Below are 18,323 nucleotides of genomic sequence, written 5' to 3' on the forward strand. Positions count from 1 at the left end.
ACTTCTAAACTCAGACAAAACTGAAGTCATAGTATTTGGGCCCAAAAATCTCAGAGACATGATGTCCAACCACATTGTTACTCTAGATGGCATAAGTCTGGCCTCCAGTACTACTGCAAGGAACCTTGGAGTTATTTTTGACCAGGATTTGTCCTTTACCTCACATATAAAACAAATCTCTAGAACAGCCTTCTTCCACCTACGGAACATTGCCAAAATTAGGAGCATCCTGTCTCAAAGTGATGTCGAAAAACTGGCGCATGCATTTGTTAGGTTGGCCTACTGTAATTCCCTACTTTCAGGATGCCCCAGTAACTCCCTGAAGACCCTGCAATTAATCCAAAATCCTGCAGCAAGAGTGCTGACTGGAACTAGCAAGAGAGATCATATTTCACCTTCACTACCTTTTCTCCATTGGCTTTCCATTAAATCCAGAATAGATTTTATCATATATAGAAGACCTCATAGCACCATATCATCCCAGTAGACCACTTCGATCTCAGAATGCAGGCCTACTTGTGGTTCCCAGAATTTCCAAAGGTAGAATGGGAGGTAGAGCCTTTAGCTATCAAGCTCCTCTCCTGTGGAACCAGCTCACAGTTCTGATTCAGGAAGCAGACACCCTCTCTACTTTTAAGTCTAGGCTTAAAACTTTCCTCTTTAATAAAGCATATAGTTAGCTATAGTTATGCTGCTATAGGCTTAGACTGCTGGGGGACCCACCCCCAGATGCACTGAGCTCCTTTCCTCCTCTTGACCCTCTTTCCTCTCCTCTCACCCCGCAATTTTGTTAGACTTTGTTGTGAATTGGCGTTATATAAATAAAGTTGAAATTGAATTGAATATGCGGTGACTGATAATGAATGGATGGATGACTGAGGGACAGGAGCAGATCTTATATGCAATAGTAACATATATTTACAGTGTAATAATTGTCACTGAAAATGTCCATTCACTCCAATCGAACCCAAGTACATCAAGTAGCAACTGGCTGGAGGCCAGTTTAGAGATTTTCATAGTGTGTGACCAAGCAAACATCATATGGCTTTCATGATTGCCTTTATATACTTATTTTGTTGACCATTTGTCAATGAAAGAATGCATACAATACAAAGATTTCACTTCAGCTCAGCTCAGCTATTGAAACAGACGTGGACAACAATGATACGTTAGCTGGAGCGAAGAAACTGACAACAAGGTAGTGAGGACCGCAACAAGGTAGAAGTGAAAGTTTCAGTGTGTAGCTGTGGAGGCAGAGGTTTTCTTACCAAGTTATGGGGATTCAGCCACACATTGAGAAACTTGTTTGATGAAACTGTGAACCTGTGAAGTTACTATTCATAAACTTGTATTGTAGGATTAGTCTATCCGCTAAGTTGAGAAACGAATAAAATGAATATTCAATGTTCATCACACAATGATCTCTAAAGTGGAATAATTGTTGGACCAGATATGAGTAAGATCACCTCCACACTAGCCATGCACAACCACAGTAAATCATACAATGAGGCAAAAACACTGTCAAAAATCACAGTGGCCACACACAAAATGCTTCATGTCTTATTCCTAATCTTTAAATTATTTTCATCTTCATTGTTCAAAACCATTAGCTAATTATATAAGTAGAGATTTTTTAGTGATTGTGTTCATTTTGAAATTCTATTATTAAAATTTCAACACATCCATTTATCAACAAATCTGACTTTTATGTATTCTGTTCATTTATTCATGTCTTAGGTTAACATCCAACAGACTCTGTCAGCTACAGTAGTTTTATTTTAATTCAGCAGGAAATTACAGAGCAAGATTAGAAAGATATTTGGTGTTTTTACTTCTACATCTAAAGGAGGAGAAAGGAAAAGGACATATAGTGGATGTCATAGAGTACATGTAGACCAAATGAAGGCAAACAAAGATGGCTGGGTAGGGGCTCCCTCTCTCTGATGTAAGATTAGCTGACGTACCCCGTAAGGAGGGTTGCAGCTTTCATAAACATTATATAAACCAGTGAAAAGACACCTTTGCATGAGTACATCCACTTGAGGGATGGAGATCTTAGATTTTATTATTAGACTGAAATTAACTCTGTATATGTTTAAGATAAACTCAGCTGTTGCTGATTTGTGCAATGATTTGCAACCACTGGCTGTATCCAAACAGCTTAGTTCTTGTGCTGAAGTCAGTACTGTAGATTCATCTGTCATATGTAAACTGTGGGGTACTGCTCATCTACCTGCATTCTCAGAGGATGGTGACTACATCATTGGTGGAGTTTTTTTCATACACTACAACATGGAAATGGTGAAACATAACTACACCACCAAGCCTGAGCCACTAAGGTGCACAGGGAGGTTAGTAAGAAGGAGAATTGAGGATTGGAAATACTGGAGAAATGTTTGATTTTTATCATTTCATTCTAGTTCTGGTGCAAATTCTTTGTAGATAAACAATTTATATAACTCATATTAATTCAATAATTCAATCAAATCAGTATTTGTTGTACATGACATGTAGTATATTCACAGCAATAATAGAGTGTGACTATAGGAAAATAAAGTCTTTTGAGGGTTTTCAAGTGAAAATATACTGTAGTTGTCCCATTGAATTTTGGTAGTTGAGAAATTCTCATATACTTTTGGTTTAAAGATGTAGTAAAGCTATTGTGTCCATAATCACACATTATGGTTCCTCTATATCATATTTGATTGTGTTTTTCTTTTTTTGTTAACATTGTGAACAGTCTGTATTATAGATTTCAACATTGACATATGTGTTTATGTGTTATCACTTATGCAAGTTTAATACATTTCAACACTGACATGTGTCTCTGTGCAGAATTGAGCCACTTGACCTGCAATTCTCACTCGCGATGATTTTTGCTATTGAGGAGATCAACAACAGTTCAAAGCTGCTTCCAGGAATCAGACTTGGTTATCAGATCCATGACTCATGTGCTGCAGTTCCCATGGCAGTGAAAGTAGCATTTCAGCTTACAAATGGTCTGGACCGTGTGTTTTATACTGGTGACAATTGTTTGCAATCTGGTATGGTGATGGCCGTTATTGGTGATTCTGGGTCGACCCCATCCATCAGCATTTCACGCATCATTGGCTCCTTTAATATTCCTCAAGTAAGTATTTAAATATTTTGGCAAATGGTGTTTAAAATTTGCACAAACTTTTCCTTAAATGTTCCATGACACAATCACACTGTGCTTGTTTTCTTTAGGTGAGTCACTTAGCTACCTGTGGCTGCTTGTCCAATAAGGAGCAGTACCCCAGTTTCTTCAGAACCATCCCCAGTGACCAGTTCCAGGCGGATGCACTGGCCAGGTTGGTGAAACAATTTGGCTGGACTTGGATAGGTGCAGTCCGGTCAGATTCAGATTATGGAAATAATGGCATGGCATCTTTTCTGAAAGCAGCGCACAAAGAGGGAATCTGTGTTGAATACTCTGAATCTTTTAATCGTTTTCACCCACGGAGCAGGATCCAGAGAGTGGCTGATGTGATCCGCAGGTTTGTATATCACTCACTGTTTTTGTGTTATACAGTAAGTGTGGACATCTCCACACCTGTTCCTGAATGCTTAATGCTTTCATATTTTATATGTTCAGCACATTCCAAGTAAATAACTTTGTGGTTGTATTATAACACAAAACATGTGTTAACATATCTACAGGTCTACAGCTTTGGTTGTTGTGGCATTTGTAGCACTAGGAGAAATAAAGTTACTCATGGAGGAGCTGTCTCGTGAGCCTTTCCCACCTCGACAGTGGATAGGTGGTGAGGGCTGGGTGACTCACACAGACATGCTGAAGTTCACCTTTTGTGCTGGAGCCATTGGATTTGGTATTCCACGATCTGTGATCCCAGGTCTGAGAGACTTCCTGCTGGATCTCTCTCCCACTGAAGTGGCAGCTTCGCCAATACTTACTGAGTTCTGGGAGGATGCATTCAACTGCAGGTTGGAAAAAAGTGAGAATCTTGTGCAAATTTTGAAATATCATTACAATGACTTGAAATTAAGTCTTGTAGAAGATTCTGAATGAAGCAGGTAATATTGGTACACACAGTATATAGCAGCAGTCTACAGACAACCAAGATAAATAATGGTCTGCCAAAATATGACAATAATTTATCATATATAGTAGTTACAGTATTTCTTTAATTCAAATTAAAATAGTTAATTAAAATAATTATTCTATCATACTAAGTGGGTTCTGAACATGTATTTCATGTATTTCTCAACACAAAAAGATCTCAGCTTAGAATTAGAAGTTAATAGTTGATCCACTTTTTTCTTTAATAAATGTTATTTATTGTATGAAGAATTATTTGTTTTAATATTATTATTTATACATACTTTTAAATTTTTAATTATTGAGTTTAAATAAATTAACACATAAACTAAGATAAAAAAAAGATATATTTGATATTTATGAATATATATACTTACATACTACAAACATAGTACTACATCATCAAACTACAAAAAAACTGTTTCTTTCTCTGTATATTTTAGGTTCTGTTACAGATAAGAGATTGTGTGATGGAAGTGAAGACATAAAAAAGCTCGAGAGTCCATACACTGACACCTCTGATCTTCGAATCACCAACATGGTGTACAAAGCTGTTTATGCAATAGCTCATGCGATTCATAATGCTGTGTGTCAGGAGACAAATTCTAGAAGTCAGTGTGACAAACTCTCCAGGATAGAGTCCAAACAGGTCAGTCAAAACAGATGAATCAAGACTCCAGTGCCTCTCTTCAGTTATAATTACATACGTTCTTTCTTTTTTTCTCTCTCTATCGGTCTCACTTAACTTCATCCTCCTTCCAGGTTCTGACTCAGCTGAAAAAAGTACATTTTTCCCAAAATGGTTATCATGTTTCATTTGATGCTAATGGGGATCCTGTGGCCAAATATGAGCTGGTCAACTGGCAGAAAAGTATGAGTGGCAGCCTTGAGATAGTAACAGTAGGATATTATGATGCATCACTACCAGTGGGCCAGGAGTTTTATATCAACAAGAACCTCACCTGGATGGAGGGCAGGGCACAGGTGAGGAGCATTGTTTGAAAATCATAAAAGCTGTATAGCAGACAATATAAATGTTGGTAGGCCTGTGCCTTATCATATAATTACATTGTATATAAATATTTTCAGTAATTCTTCCACAAAATAAGAATTTGTCATAATGCAATACTATGGTGAGTAGCCATCTTACTCCTGTACAAATTGATTACTTAGTTGACGATTCTGCAGCCTCATTGCGTATGATACTAGATACAGTTGCCCCTCTGAAAAAAAAGGCAGTGAATCAGAGGAGCCGACCTCCATGGTACAATTCACAAATGCACAGCTTTAAAGCAGGCGTCACGAAAATTAGAGAGGAAGTGGCGTTCCACTAATTTAGAAGAATCCCGGTTAGCCTGGAAAAACAGTTTAAAAATGTACAAAAAAGCTCTCCGTGATGCCAGAACAGCATATTATTCCGCACTAATAGAGGAAAACAAGAACAACCCCCGGTTTCTGTTCAGCACTGTAGCCAGGCTGACTAAGAGCCATAGTTCTGTTGAGCCTAGTATACCCTTAACTTTGAGCAGCAATGACTTTATGACTTTCTTTACTGATAAAATTGCAGCCATTAGGGAAAAGATTCACCAGATCCTCCCTACAAATATTACAGATAGATCTTCATGTACAACAGCTCTAGAATCCTCAATAAGGCCCCAATCCATCTTAGACTGTTTTTCACCCATAGATCTCACTGAGCTAAGTTCAACTATCGCCTCCTCAAAACTAACAACATGTCTTTTAGACCCTGTTCCAACCAAATTGCTTAAAGATGTTCTACCTTTAATAGACACATTCATATTAGATTTGATTAACTTATCTTTAGAAACTGGCTATGTACCAAAGGCTTATAAAGTTGCTGTAATCAAACCATTACTTAAAAAACCCTGTCTTGATCCAGGTGATTTAGCCAACTATAGACCAATATCAAATCTCCCGTTTATCTCTAAAATCCTGGAAAAAGTAGTTGCAAAACAATTATGTGATCACCTTTACAGGAATAATTTGTATGAAGACTTTCAGTCAGGATATAGAGCTCATCACAGTACAGAAACAGCACTAGTAAAAGTCTCCAATGATCTTCTCCTCGCTTCAGATAACGGACTTGTGTCCGTACTTGTCTTACTAGACCTTAGTGCCGCATTTGACACCATTGACCACAACATTTTATTACAGAGACTAGAACATGGATTTGGGATTAAAGGAACCACATTACATTGGTTTAAATCTTATCTGTCAGACAGATTCCAACTTGTTCATGTTAATGATGACTCTTCTTTATGCACCAAAGTTAGCTATGGAGTTCCACAGGGCTCTGTGTTAGGACCAATACTTTTTAATCTGTACATGTCACCTTTAGGCAAAATTATTAGGAAACATTCCATAAACTTCCACTGCTATGCAGATGATACCCAGCTCTATTTATCTGTGAAACCAGAAGATACTAACCAATTAGTCAAACTTGAAGCATGTCTAAAAGACATAAAGACCTGGATGTCCTACAATTTCCTACTTCTAAATTCAGACAAAACTGAAATCATCCTCTTTGGGCCTAAAAACATGAGAAATATGCTGTCTAACAATATAGTTACTTTAGATGACATAACTTTGGCCTCCAGTACTGCGGTGAGGAACCTTGGAGTTATTTTTGACCAGGATTTGGCATTTACGTCACATATAAGACAAATCTCTAGAACAGCCTTCTTCCACCTACGGAACATTGCTAAAATTAGAAGCATCCTGTCTCAAAGTGATGCCGAAAAACTGGTCCATGCATTTGTTACTTCTAGGTTGGACTACTGTAATTCCCTACTTCTGGGGTGTCCTAATAACTCCCTAAAAAGCCTTCAATTAATCCAAAATGCTGCAGCAAGAGTGCTGACTGGATTAGGAAAGAGAGATCATATTTCACCTTCACTAGCTTCTCTTCATTGGCTTCCCATAAAATCTAGAATAGAGTTCAAAACCCTCCTCCTTACATACAAAGCTCTTAATGGTCAAGCTCCATCATATTTAAAACATCTCATAGTTCTGTATCGCCCGATTAGACCACTTCGATCCCAAAATACAGGCCTACTTGTGGTTCCCAGAGTTTGCAAAAGTAGAATGGGAGGCAGAGCCTTTAGCTATCAAGCTCCTCTCCTGTGGAACCAGCTTCCAATCCAAATTCGGGGAGCAGACACCCTCTCTACTTTTAAGACTAGGCTTAAAACCTTCCTTTTTGATAAAGCTTATAGTTAAACTGCTCACTCAACCTGAACTAGCTTTTCTCTATACATTTACTTGTCACCACTGTATACCATTAATTCTATAATCTACAACCTGTACGATGCTTTGTTGTTGCTTTTTTGTTGTTTTGTTGTTGCTTTTTTGTTGTTTTGTTGTTGCTTTTCTTGTTGTTTTGTTGTTGCTTTTTGTTGTTGCTTTTCGTTGCTCTTTTCTTTTCTTTCTCCACTTTCCACTCACCCCAACCGGTCAAGGCAGATGGCCACCCACCCTGAGCCTGGTTCTGCTGGAGGTTTCTCCCATTAAAGGGAGTTTTTCCTCTCCACTGTTGCCTAGGGTTTGCTCAAGGGGGATTTGTTGGGTTGCTTCTACATACTTGTGTAGTCTGGACTTTATTCTGTAAAGTGCCTTGAGATGACTTTGTTGTAAATTAGCGCTATATAAATAAAGTTGAATTGAATTGAATTGAATATTGATTGTTTAGTTGGCTGGACATGCATATGCTGATGTGCCATTCTTGTGGACACCCATCCCTTTTTCATTCCTGAAGCATCAAGAAGCACTTCCATGTCCAGTCCCTGTGTTACATGCCGACACTTAGAGTACCCGTTCGCATTGCTGATCAAGGCTCAAGCAATGGCGTAGAACAGGGGCATTCAATTAGGATTTGAAAATGTTGAGATAGAGAAAAGGATAGAGAGATAGAGAAAATTTCCTCATGCACAGGTCTACAGCAGTTGCATTATAATTTAGTTATAAATTATAATAGATTTTTATATGTTGAAGTAGCATTGTCATTGTATTATCATCTGCACTTTGTGAAGTCAACGACTCAAATAAAAAAAACAAATAAAGAAAACAATAATTAAATACTTTTTCAACTAATTGGCTCTAGTTGGCTTCAAGATTGCTTAATTTCTGCAGCCGAATTGCAGAATATAGTTGGTAATTATTTTCAAATCTAATTTTGTGCTGTGTTTCATATTGGCGTTTCACATTCCCACTTTTAACCATTGCCAACGTCTTATGGCAGATGAGACGCAGTAGTTTCGAGCGTCCTACTGAAGGGATGAACATGTATGCTCAGTCCATTCCGGATTAAAAGCCTGGTTTTCTGTCTCAAACTTCCACCATTTAGACCTAGAAATGACACACTGACATATTCACCACTTTTCTATCACTTGTCCTCTTACTTTATATTTTTCTTTCCCTGTCACTGTCACAGTCGTACTTTTCGCTCGGAATGCAGGTTTTCCGTGCCTCTATTCAGTGATGGCCAACCATACTCTGCCTGTGATTAGCTGTCATTCTCACCAATATTAATACTCATGCCTTAACCTATTGTATTGAGTACTGGCCAATCAGAGCCAGGTAGGATGTCCCTGTTGCAGTGTAGGAACAATGTCAGAAAAGAGTTGTAGGTCAAAATGTAATTTCCACCAAAACTTAATGATATGTCAGTTCCAGATCTGGGTTGCGACAGTGTCTGGGTCCGGACCATGGCCCACGTATAACTGAACGCTGACGTAAAATATGAAGTGCAAAAAGCTTGTGCATTAACAGCTGTCTCCCAGCCATCATTTCTAGAACAAGAGCGTCTTTTGTCATATGTAAATAGTTTGTCACCAAATTAAATGTGAATAAAACATCTGTCATTTGTAAAGTGTGTAAGAAACCTGTACCAATAAGTTATCATTTTGTTATTACTTATTTTGTTCCAGCAAAAATTAGCACCACTTGTGAATGATGATGATGAATGGTAAAAAATAATGACCTGGATTATGATCATTATTGGTAACGAACTGAATATATTGTGATGATGATGACTGATCACTATATGCACATTTATCTGTATATACCATATGTGGCAGGTACCAGTGTCAGTGTGCAGTGACAGCTGTCCTCCAGGAACTCATAAAGTGCTGCAGAAAGGAAAACCCATCTGCTGTTATGACTGTATACCATGTCCTGAAGGAGAGATCAGCAATGCTACAGGTAAAATATGTTTTCCGATGTAAATCTATCATATTAAATACATGAGTACTACAAGTTCTTTTTGATTCATTCTTTCAGATTCCACTGACTGTTTCCTTTGCCCCAAGGAGTTCTGGCCAAATGCAAAAAGAGACACTTGTTTCCCCAAACCTGTAGAGTTTCTTTCCTTCAGTGAGGTCCTAGGAATCATCCTGGCTGCACTCTCAGTTTGTGGTGCCTGTCTGGCCGTTATAGTAACAGTTGTTTTCTTCTGTCACAGAACGTCTCCAATTGTCAGGGCCAACAACTCTGAGCTGAGCTTCCTGCTGCTCTTCTCCTTGACTCTGTGTTTCTTATGTTCATTAACTTTCATTGGAGCACCCTCTGAGTGGTCCTGCATGCTGCGCCACACAGCATTTGGGATCACCTTTGTCCTCTGCATCTCTTGTGTTCTTGGGAAAACTATAGTTGTGTTAATGGCCTTCAAAGCTACACTTCCAGGTAGTAACATCATGAAATGGTTTGGTCCTCTACAGCAAAGACTGACTGTAGTGTTTTTCACGCTCATCCAAGTTCTAATATGTACAGTTTGGTTGGTTGTTAGTCCTCCTTTTCCAATGAAAAACCTCACCACATACAAAGATAGAATCATCCTGGAGTGTGCATTAGGTTCAGCTCTTGGATTCTGGGCTGTGCTTGGGTACATAGGTCTACTGGCTGTGTTTTGCTTTGTATTAGCTGTTCTAGCTCGAAAACTGCCTGATAATTTTAATGAAGCCAAGCTCATCACCTTCAGTATGTTAATATTCTGTGCAGTCTGGATCACCTTTATTCCAGCTTATGTCAGCTCTCCTGGGAAATTCACTGTGGCTGTAGAGATATTTGCCATTCTGGCCTCTAGTTTTGGACTAATACTGTGTATATTTGCTCCAAAGTGTTTTATCATATTATTTAAACCAGAAAACAACACCAAGAAACATGTAATGAAAAAAAAGGAATATTAGGAAAATTTTCAAATAATTAAGGCTGCAACAAAGAAATCCCATGTGTAGCCTAAGTTGACACATTCAAAAAAGGTTTTTACACTTTTAAATGGAGTTTCTATTTATTCTGTTCTTTTTATTCTGTTTATTTTAAAACAATTTGCCAATAAAAAAACCCCAAATAAAGTAAATTATACAAGATACTCTCTTTCTACTTCAATACTCTGGCATTGGAGTTGTGTATGTCACATCAGCCTTGAACCTGGAAATCATTCGCAATGGTTCTTCGATTAGAGATAGGAGTTATGAATTTAAATCGAGAGCAGTAAGGAAAAGGGTGGAAGATGCAGTGGAGTGTGTCAGACTTAAAACGCAAGGCCCCAGAGAATCCCTCTTCCCACAATCATCCTTGGCAATTCTCAGTCTCTCTACTAGAAGATTGACTGTTTACAGGCTAATGGTAATTTCTTTCTGGAATATAAGAATCCGTGTCTGATTACCTTGACAGATACGCAGTTGAAACATCATGATCTACAATTCAATCTGTAAAAAATTGGCTTTGGTAAATCATTGCAACAGGACAGACACCCAACAGTTACTGTGAAATCACTAGGCGGATGACTCTGTTTATATTTTAATCAAAACTGGTGTAGAACTATTGTCATCAGGGAATCGCTGCGGACACCTGGTATTGAACCTTTATCCGCCTCTTTACATCCATTGTATTCACCAAGAGCAAATGCTGACAATGCTGCGACGTAATCATTGTAATTTTGGAATGTCTCTCATTAATATTTTAACAATACATTAATTGTCCTACCAGAAACGAGATGTTTGGACCTCCATTGGGGGAGCTTATGTGGTTTACAGTACTCATATTCAACTTCCGGGTGAAATTTCAGAATCAATAAAATGCATTTTAAAATTTGCAGGTGAACTTTTTAAAATTTCCATAAATTTCACATAAATTCTAAAGTCGACTTTTCCTAACTTTTTGTGAGTAGTTTATAAAGTCACCACCTACAAATCAATTTTGAAAGAAAAAAAAAAAAAAACTCAAGAGATGCCTGGTTCTGGTTTGGTCAGGGGAGTCCACTGTTTTGTTCTGGAATTTATACCACAATGCCTGGTCTGACTTGAATGAATTAACAGAGACTGTCACAGCAAACATAACTTTCTTTGAAAAATTAATAATACTAAGGAAACTGATTTATATAGTCACTAATAATATATCATTGCTGTCCAAATCTCTCAAGAATATTATCAATCAGAGGGATATTAGTTTCATACAAGAAAACATTATTTGAAGCAAGTTAAGAGGAAAGTTAAATGTGCTAAAATTAATTAAAAAGACAAATTGTAATCCATGTTATTTACTAGAAATATTACATTGTGCATTGTAGGGCAACAATCTATAGAGGGCAAGCATTTAAAGATTCACCCAGTTTCTTTTCCTGTCAAGTTGGACAGTTTAAGAATATTTTAAATATATTTTAATATCACTTTGATATTTATGATTTTAGTGAGGAATTGTCTGTTTATAGAAATTAGTCAACTGAAATAGAGACACAGACATAGATACTCATTGAGGACTTGTTAAACTCTCTAAGGAACAAAAGAAAGGAAAAGCACTGGCCCACGAACTTCTTAAAAAAATGTGTAAAACCATTGGCTCAGATTTTTTTCATCTCCAGTTCTTCACCTTTGGAAGTATTCAGTTATTGTAGCAGTGCCCAAGAATAAGGTACCAAAATCCATTCAATCTTTAGCACTCACGTATCTGGTTAGAAAAGCATTTAAAATGATTAAAAAGGGTGAGATTTAAGGTAAGTTCCATGGACAATTTGCTTACAGGGGAGATGAAGGTGTTGAGGATGCAGTAGGCACTTTATTTCACTTGGTCCAAAATCACACAGTTGGTGTAAACAGTTTATACACTTGCTTTCTATGCTTTTATTAACATTTCAATGACGAGATGGTTCTATGTTGTGTTATTTCTTTGAAAGGACAGTTAAAAGGTCTTGAAGTTGAATAGAACTCAATAATTATCTATGTTTAGTAAGATTCTATTATTTCATTTTGTTTATATTTTGTTATTAAATACATACTAATATATAACTATTTTACAATAGTTTTCATCATTCACGCCTTAGTATAACATCCATCAGATTGCATGAGCCACTGTATTTTGTTCATATTCAACGGAAACAGGCCAGAGAAAAATGACAAGGATATGGGATGATTCCTGTAAACTTACAAGAGATAAAAAGAAAGGGACACTTGGTGCAGATTATACAGTTGTACATTACATGTAGGCCAGTGACGATACAGACAAATCACTGGGTAAATGCTCCCTCTCTCTGATGTAAGGTAAGGTGACGTAGAGTAAGGAGGGATGTAGTTTTCTGCAAAGTTATATAAACTAGTGAAAAGACATTTATCCCTGAGCATTTAAACTTGAGGGATGGAGATATCAGCTCGCTTTATTTGTCTAAGATTAACTCTGTGTTTGTTTGAGATTAATTCAGCTATTGCTTTGAGTGTTTCATGCAATGATCTCAAACAAAGGGCTGTATCCACACAGTATAGTTCTTGTGCTGAAGTCAGTACTGTGGATTCATCTGTCATATGTAAACTGCAGGGTACTGCTCGTCTGCCTGCATTCTCAGAGGATGGTGACTACATCATCGGTGGAGTTTTCTCCATACACTACAACATGGAAATGGTGAAACACAACTACAACACCATGCCTGAGCCACTAAAGTGCACAGGGAGGTTAGTAAGGAGAGGAAGTGGAAATTTGATCACAGTCTGTGATTATAAATCATATAAATATGTGTCTGTTAAATACATGTATATATCTGGCCAAAACCATGCAATGTGTTTCCTCTTGATCAGATTTTTTGATTGTTTTTTTGTTACCATTGTGTTAACTGTATGTATTATACATCTCAACAATTAAGTTTGTCTCTGTGATGACACCCACACAATAACACTTGAACACTAACATGTGCTTATGTACAGAATTGAGCCACGTGAATTGCATTTCTCACTCGCAATGATTTTTGCTATTGAGGAGATCAACAACAGTTCAAAGCTGCTTCCAGGCATCAGACTCGGTTATCAGATCCATGACTCATGTGCCTCAGTTCCCATGGCAGTGAAAGTAGCATTTCAGCTTACAAATGGTCTGGACCCTGTGTTTTACACTGGTGACAGTTGCTCACAATTTAACATGATGATGGCTGTTGTTGGTGATTCTGGGTCCACAGCATCAATAAGCATGTCACGTATCATTGGGTCATTTAACATACCTCAAGTAAATCTCTAAAATTTATGGCAAGTCGTGTTTAGAATTTGCTCAGATTTATGTTTATTATGCAATAAAGGAATCACACAATCTTTTTGTCCCTCAGGTGAGTCACTTTGCCACTTGTGCCTGCTTGTCCAAAAAGCAGCAGTACCCCGGTTTCTTCAGAACCATCCCCAGTGACCAGTTCCAGGCTGAAGCACTTGCCAAAATGGTAAAACAATTTGGCTGGACTTGGATAGGTGCTGTCCGGTCAGATTCAGATTATGGAAATAATGGCATGGCATCTTTCCTGGATGCAGCACACAAAAAGGGGATCTGTGTTGAATACTCTGAATCTTTTAATCGTATTCATCCACGGAGCAGAATCCAGAGAGTGGCTGATGTGATCCGCAGGTTTCTAAATTTCATTGTACTTGTTTTGTCAGTGGTGACACCAAGCATCCCCACACAAGTGTCAAACAGAATTAATAAAACACAAGATTGGTGAAGCATAAACAAATTTTTGCAAATCATCTTGATTTTTTAAATTTTTTTTTAATGTCCTGATATTTAATATATTTAAATTACCAGTACTATTCGTTTACCAGACCAACTTATACCAAGCAGGTAATCCTTGTGGTTGTATTATAACAAAAACCTACTTGTGTTTAATGTATTTACAGGTCAACAGCTATAGTTGTTGTGGCATTTGTAGGGTTAGGAGAAATGAGGTTACTCATGGAGGAGCTGTCTCGTGAGCCTTCCCCACCTCGCCAGTGGATAGGCAGTGAGGGCTGGGTGACTCACCCAGACATGCTAAAGTTCACCTTTTGTGCTGGAGCCATTGGATTTGGTATTCCACGATCTGTGATCCCAGGTCTGAGAGACTTCCTGCTGGATCTCCCTCCAACTAAAGTGGCAGCCTCCCCAATACTTACTGAGTTCTGGGAGGATGCATTCAACTGCAGGCTGGAAAAAAGTGAGACACTGCTGATTTCATTTGATATTACGAGACTTGAAAAAGATTCTGTCTAACCCAAACAATAATGACTAAAACAATGCACTGAAGTCCTGAACACAATTGAACAGTATATAGTCAGTCTACAGGCAACTCAGATAAATACTGATTAAAAATCTGATCCAACATTTGACAATATAGTAACAATAGCAAGTACAATGTATTTTTCTATTACGCTATTACACTAAGTGGGTCCCGATCAGTTATATATCCTACACACATAAGAATGTGTCAGCTTAGAATACGAGGGGTTATAAGTTAATATTTTCTTATTGTATTAATATTTATGAAAATGTAACAGTATTTATACATACATTTCTGTAAAATGTATGTGGTGATTTAAAGTTTAAAATTAGTAAAAAATGTTACTACATACTTAAGCATGAAATAACAATATTTAATTTATGATTTTCTATTCAATTTACTCCAGTGAGCTACAAAAAAACTGTTTCTTTCTCTGTATATTTTAGGTTCTGTTACAGACAAGAGATTGTGTAATGGAAGTGAAGACATACAAAAACTCCAGAGTCCATACACTGACACATCTGAGCTCCGCATCACCAACATGGTTTACAAAGCTGTTTATGCAATAGCTCATGCCATTCATAATGCTGTGTGTCAGGACACAAATTCTACAAGTCAGTGTGATAAACTCTCCAGGATAGAGTCCAAACAGGTCAATCGAAACAAACTAATTTTACACTGTAGTGCATCTCTCTAGCTGTGATTACATACTTTTTTACCTTCTCACCCTCATCGTCTCATTTAAATTAATCCTACCAGGTTATTCAGGTTCTTCAGAAAGTCAATTTTTCCCAAAATGGTTATCATGTGTCATTTGATGCTAATGGGGATCCTGTGGCCAAATATGATTTGGTCAACTGGCAGAAAAGTATGAGTGGCAGCCTTGAGATAATAACAGTAGGATACTATGATGCATCACTACCAGTGGGCCAGGAGTTCCATATTAACAAGGAAATAAGTTGGATGGAGGGGAGGAAACAGGTGTGGAACACATATTTAATATTTGTTGTTTAGAAATTATAAAATAAATAAACTTATGAAAGTAGACTTGTGCTTTATTGTATAATATTGTATCTCATATATTGTCAGTAATCTCTCAAAATAATCACGTCAACACCTTACAGAGGTATACAATAAGCTTAGATTAGACTTAGATTTTAAGATCCTTGTTTACTGAGCCCTATATTAAATTTGTCTGGATATATCCTACATGGCAGGTACCAGTGTCAGTGTGCAGTGACAGCTGTCCTCCAGGAACTCATAAAGTGCTGCAGAAAGGAAAACCCATCTGCTGTTATGACTGTATACCATGTCCTGAGGGAGAGATCAGCAATACTACAGGTATTTTTTTTTTTTGCATGTAAATGTACCACAATGAATACATAACTACAACAAGTCCTTTTTGAATCATTCTTTCAGATTCCATTGACTGTCTTCCTTGCCCCAAGGAGTTCTGGCCAAAACCAGATAGAGACACTTGTTTCCTGAAGCCAGTAGAGTTTCTGTCCTTCAGTGAGGTCCTAGGAATCATCCTGGCTTCATTCTCTGTTTCTGGTGCCTGTCTTGCCGTTATAATAACGGCTGTTTTCTTCCGTCACAGAACCTCCCCGATTGTTAAGGCCAACAACTCTGAGCTGAGCTTCCTGCTGCTCTTCTCCTTGACTCTGTGTTTCTTATGTTCATTAACTTTCATTGGAGCACCCTCTGAGTGGTCCTGCATGCTGCGCCACACAGCATTTGGGATCACCTTTGTCCTCTGCATCTCTTGTGTTCTTGGGAAAACCATAGTTGTGTTAATGGCCTTCAAAGCTACACTTCCAGGTAGTAACATCATGAAATGGTTTGGTCCTCTACAGCAAAGACTGACTGTAGTGTCTTTTACATTCATTCAAGTTCTAATATGTACAGTTTGGTTGGTTGTTAGTCCTCCTTTTCCAATGAAAAACCTCACCACATACAAAGATAGAATCATCCTGGAGTGTGCATTAGGTTCAGCTTTTGGATTCTGGGCTGTGCTTGGGTACATAGGTCTACTGGCTGTGTTTTGCTTTGTGTTAGCTGTTCTAGCCCGAAAACTGCCTGATAATTTTAATGAAGCCAAGTTCATCACCTTCAGCATGTTGATATTCTGTGCAGTCTGGATCACCTTTATCCCAGCTTATGTCAGCTCTCCTGGGAAATTCACTGTGGCTGTGGAGATATTTGCCATTCTGGCCTCTAGTTTTGGACTAATACTGTGTATATTTGCTCCAAAGTGTTTCATTATATTATTTAAACCAGAGAAGAACACCAAGAAACATTTAATGAACAAATAGAAGTAACTGGACCTTTTCAAATAATTAAGGTGACAGAACACACATACAATATAAAGCTTGTGCTGTCTACAGTCAGATGTCATTCTGTGCATATCATACCATTGTCTTATTTTTTAAATAATGTTGCAGCAAAAATATGAAAAGTAAACCAACAAAGCTGAGTTCTGTATCTACATATTTATTTGGTTTCCTCTCCATCACAAACAGAAAAAAGGAGCTACATTTTGTCAAGTGTCTCAAGTGTATTATCTCATTTTATAGCCCACCTCATGTAAATTAAAAACAAATATTATTCTTCATTTTGGTGCTGCTGTATATATACGTACATTTTTAAGGTTTAAAAACTGACAGGTATAAAATGATTGGTTTGAAGAGGTTTTAGTGGAAAGTGATTGAAATTTTGCATTAGCTTTATTAAGTGACACCACAATAAAACATCAAGCTTCTGTATAACTAGCCATGTAAAACCCCAGTCAGTCATACAAGGACACAATAACATCATCAAATAACAAGTGCATTCCTCAGTCTCCCCAGTGTCAAACGCCTGTGAGAAAAGATACATTTTATGAACTGTCCTACAGTTACTCAAGTGAGGAGCATATCTTATACCCAACAATCAGCTTTTTCACAGTATAGAAATTGTCACTGCAAATGTTCAGTAACTATAACTAACTCTAAGTAACTGGCTGTAGGACCTAAGAAATCTTCCTGGTGTTTGACCAAGCATTAAAAACAAATAGCATAATATTTTATTCGTAATCTTTGACTCCTTTCCATCTCCATTGTCCAAAACCTAAACAGCTAATATTCTGATTTGAGGTTAGTCAGTCATCCTGTTCATTTTGAACCAACTACTGAAACCTGGTTTCTGCTGCAACCCTACCATTTTTTTTGTCCGGGCTTGGGACCGGTACCAAGGTTGCCCTTGGTGGCTGGGTTGGACCACACCTGGTGAGGTGGGATTTGAGCCCACTGCCTTCTCCATCCCAACCCAATGCTCTACCACTGAGCCACCTGACCCAGTGTATTTTTTGGGGGTTAAGGTTAATGACTTTATGTTTGTGTATTTTTTAAACAATGTATATGTAAACTTCTGGTTTCAACTGTATCTGCAAATCCTGCTTTCTCAATGTATTATCTAGTGGTATATTAATAATTCATTAATTCAGAGCTGGTTCTGAGGAGGTCACTAAGCTAAAAAGAAGTCATGGTAATTCTGACATTGATTTATTTTTTAATAAGCTTTCCTTATTATTCCTTATTATTTCAGTTGGTTGAGTAATTGTGATTAATCAATATCAACAATTTAGCTCATGGCTCATGATCATGTGGCTCACTGATGAAGCCTGGTGCCTTGTTATTAACAAGGGCTGTAATTATTAATAATATATAATACTGTATTAGTATTTAA

The 18,323-nt window shown here is 37.6% G+C and overlaps 2 protein-coding genes across 2 annotated transcripts; both read left to right on the top strand.

The window, feature by feature from the left end:
• The first annotated feature begins 2,277 nt into the window (after positions 1 to 2,277).
• LOC137129188 (extracellular calcium-sensing receptor-like) lies at positions 2,278 to 10,284 on the top strand. Its single transcript, XM_067508119.1, has 8 exons — positions 2,278 to 2,351; positions 2,836 to 3,130; positions 3,229 to 3,518; positions 3,682 to 3,977; positions 4,525 to 4,730; positions 4,844 to 5,065; positions 9,178 to 9,301; positions 9,380 to 10,284. Exons 1-8 carry the CDS (start codon positions 2,293 to 2,295, stop codon positions 10,282 to 10,284), a joined length of 2,397 nt encoding a protein of 798 aa, XP_067364220.1. The 5' UTR covers positions 2,278 to 2,292.
• Positions 10,285 to 12,904: 2,620 nt separating this feature from the next.
• On the top strand, positions 12,905 to 16,912 carry LOC137129050 (extracellular calcium-sensing receptor-like). The gene is made up of 8 exons (XM_067507853.1): positions 12,905 to 13,038; positions 13,288 to 13,582; positions 13,680 to 13,969; positions 14,239 to 14,534; positions 15,044 to 15,249; positions 15,357 to 15,578; positions 15,815 to 15,938; positions 16,017 to 16,912. Exons 1-8 carry the CDS (start codon positions 12,980 to 12,982, stop codon positions 16,910 to 16,912), a joined length of 2,388 nt encoding a protein of 795 aa, XP_067363954.1. The 5' UTR covers positions 12,905 to 12,979.
• Positions 16,913 to 18,323: the final 1,411 nt, after the last annotated feature.

Source organism: Channa argus, chromosome 6 (assembly GCF_033026475.1).
Source record: "Channa argus isolate prfri chromosome 6, Channa argus male v1.0, whole genome shotgun sequence".
In the NCBI taxonomy this organism is placed as follows: Eukaryota; Metazoa; Chordata; class Actinopteri; order Anabantiformes; family Channidae; genus Channa; species Channa argus.

Excerpts from the sequence above, each read along its gene's own strand:
- LOC137129188 (XM_067508119.1), top strand. The coding sequence starts at position 2,293 with ATGGAAATGGTGAAACATAACTACACCACCAAGCCTGAGCCACTAAGG. Across the intron at positions 3,519-3,681 it reads GTGGCTGATGTGATCCGCAG|GTCTACAGCTTTGGTTGTTG; the intron begins GTTTGTATATCA and ends ACATATCTACAG. Across the intron at positions 4,731-4,843 it reads CCAGGATAGAGTCCAAACAG|GTTCTGACTCAGCTGAAAAA; the intron begins GTCAGTCAAAAC and ends TCCTCCTTCCAG.
- LOC137129050 (XM_067507853.1), top strand. The coding sequence starts at position 12,980 with ATGGAAATGGTGAAACACAACTACAACACCATGCCTGAGCCACTAAAG. Across the intron at positions 13,583-13,679 it reads GGTCATTTAACATACCTCAA|GTGAGTCACTTTGCCACTTG; the intron begins GTAAATCTCTAA and ends TTTGTCCCTCAG. Across the intron at positions 14,535-15,043 it reads CAACTGCAGGCTGGAAAAAA|GTTCTGTTACAGACAAGAGA; the intron begins GTGAGACACTGC and ends TGTATATTTTAG.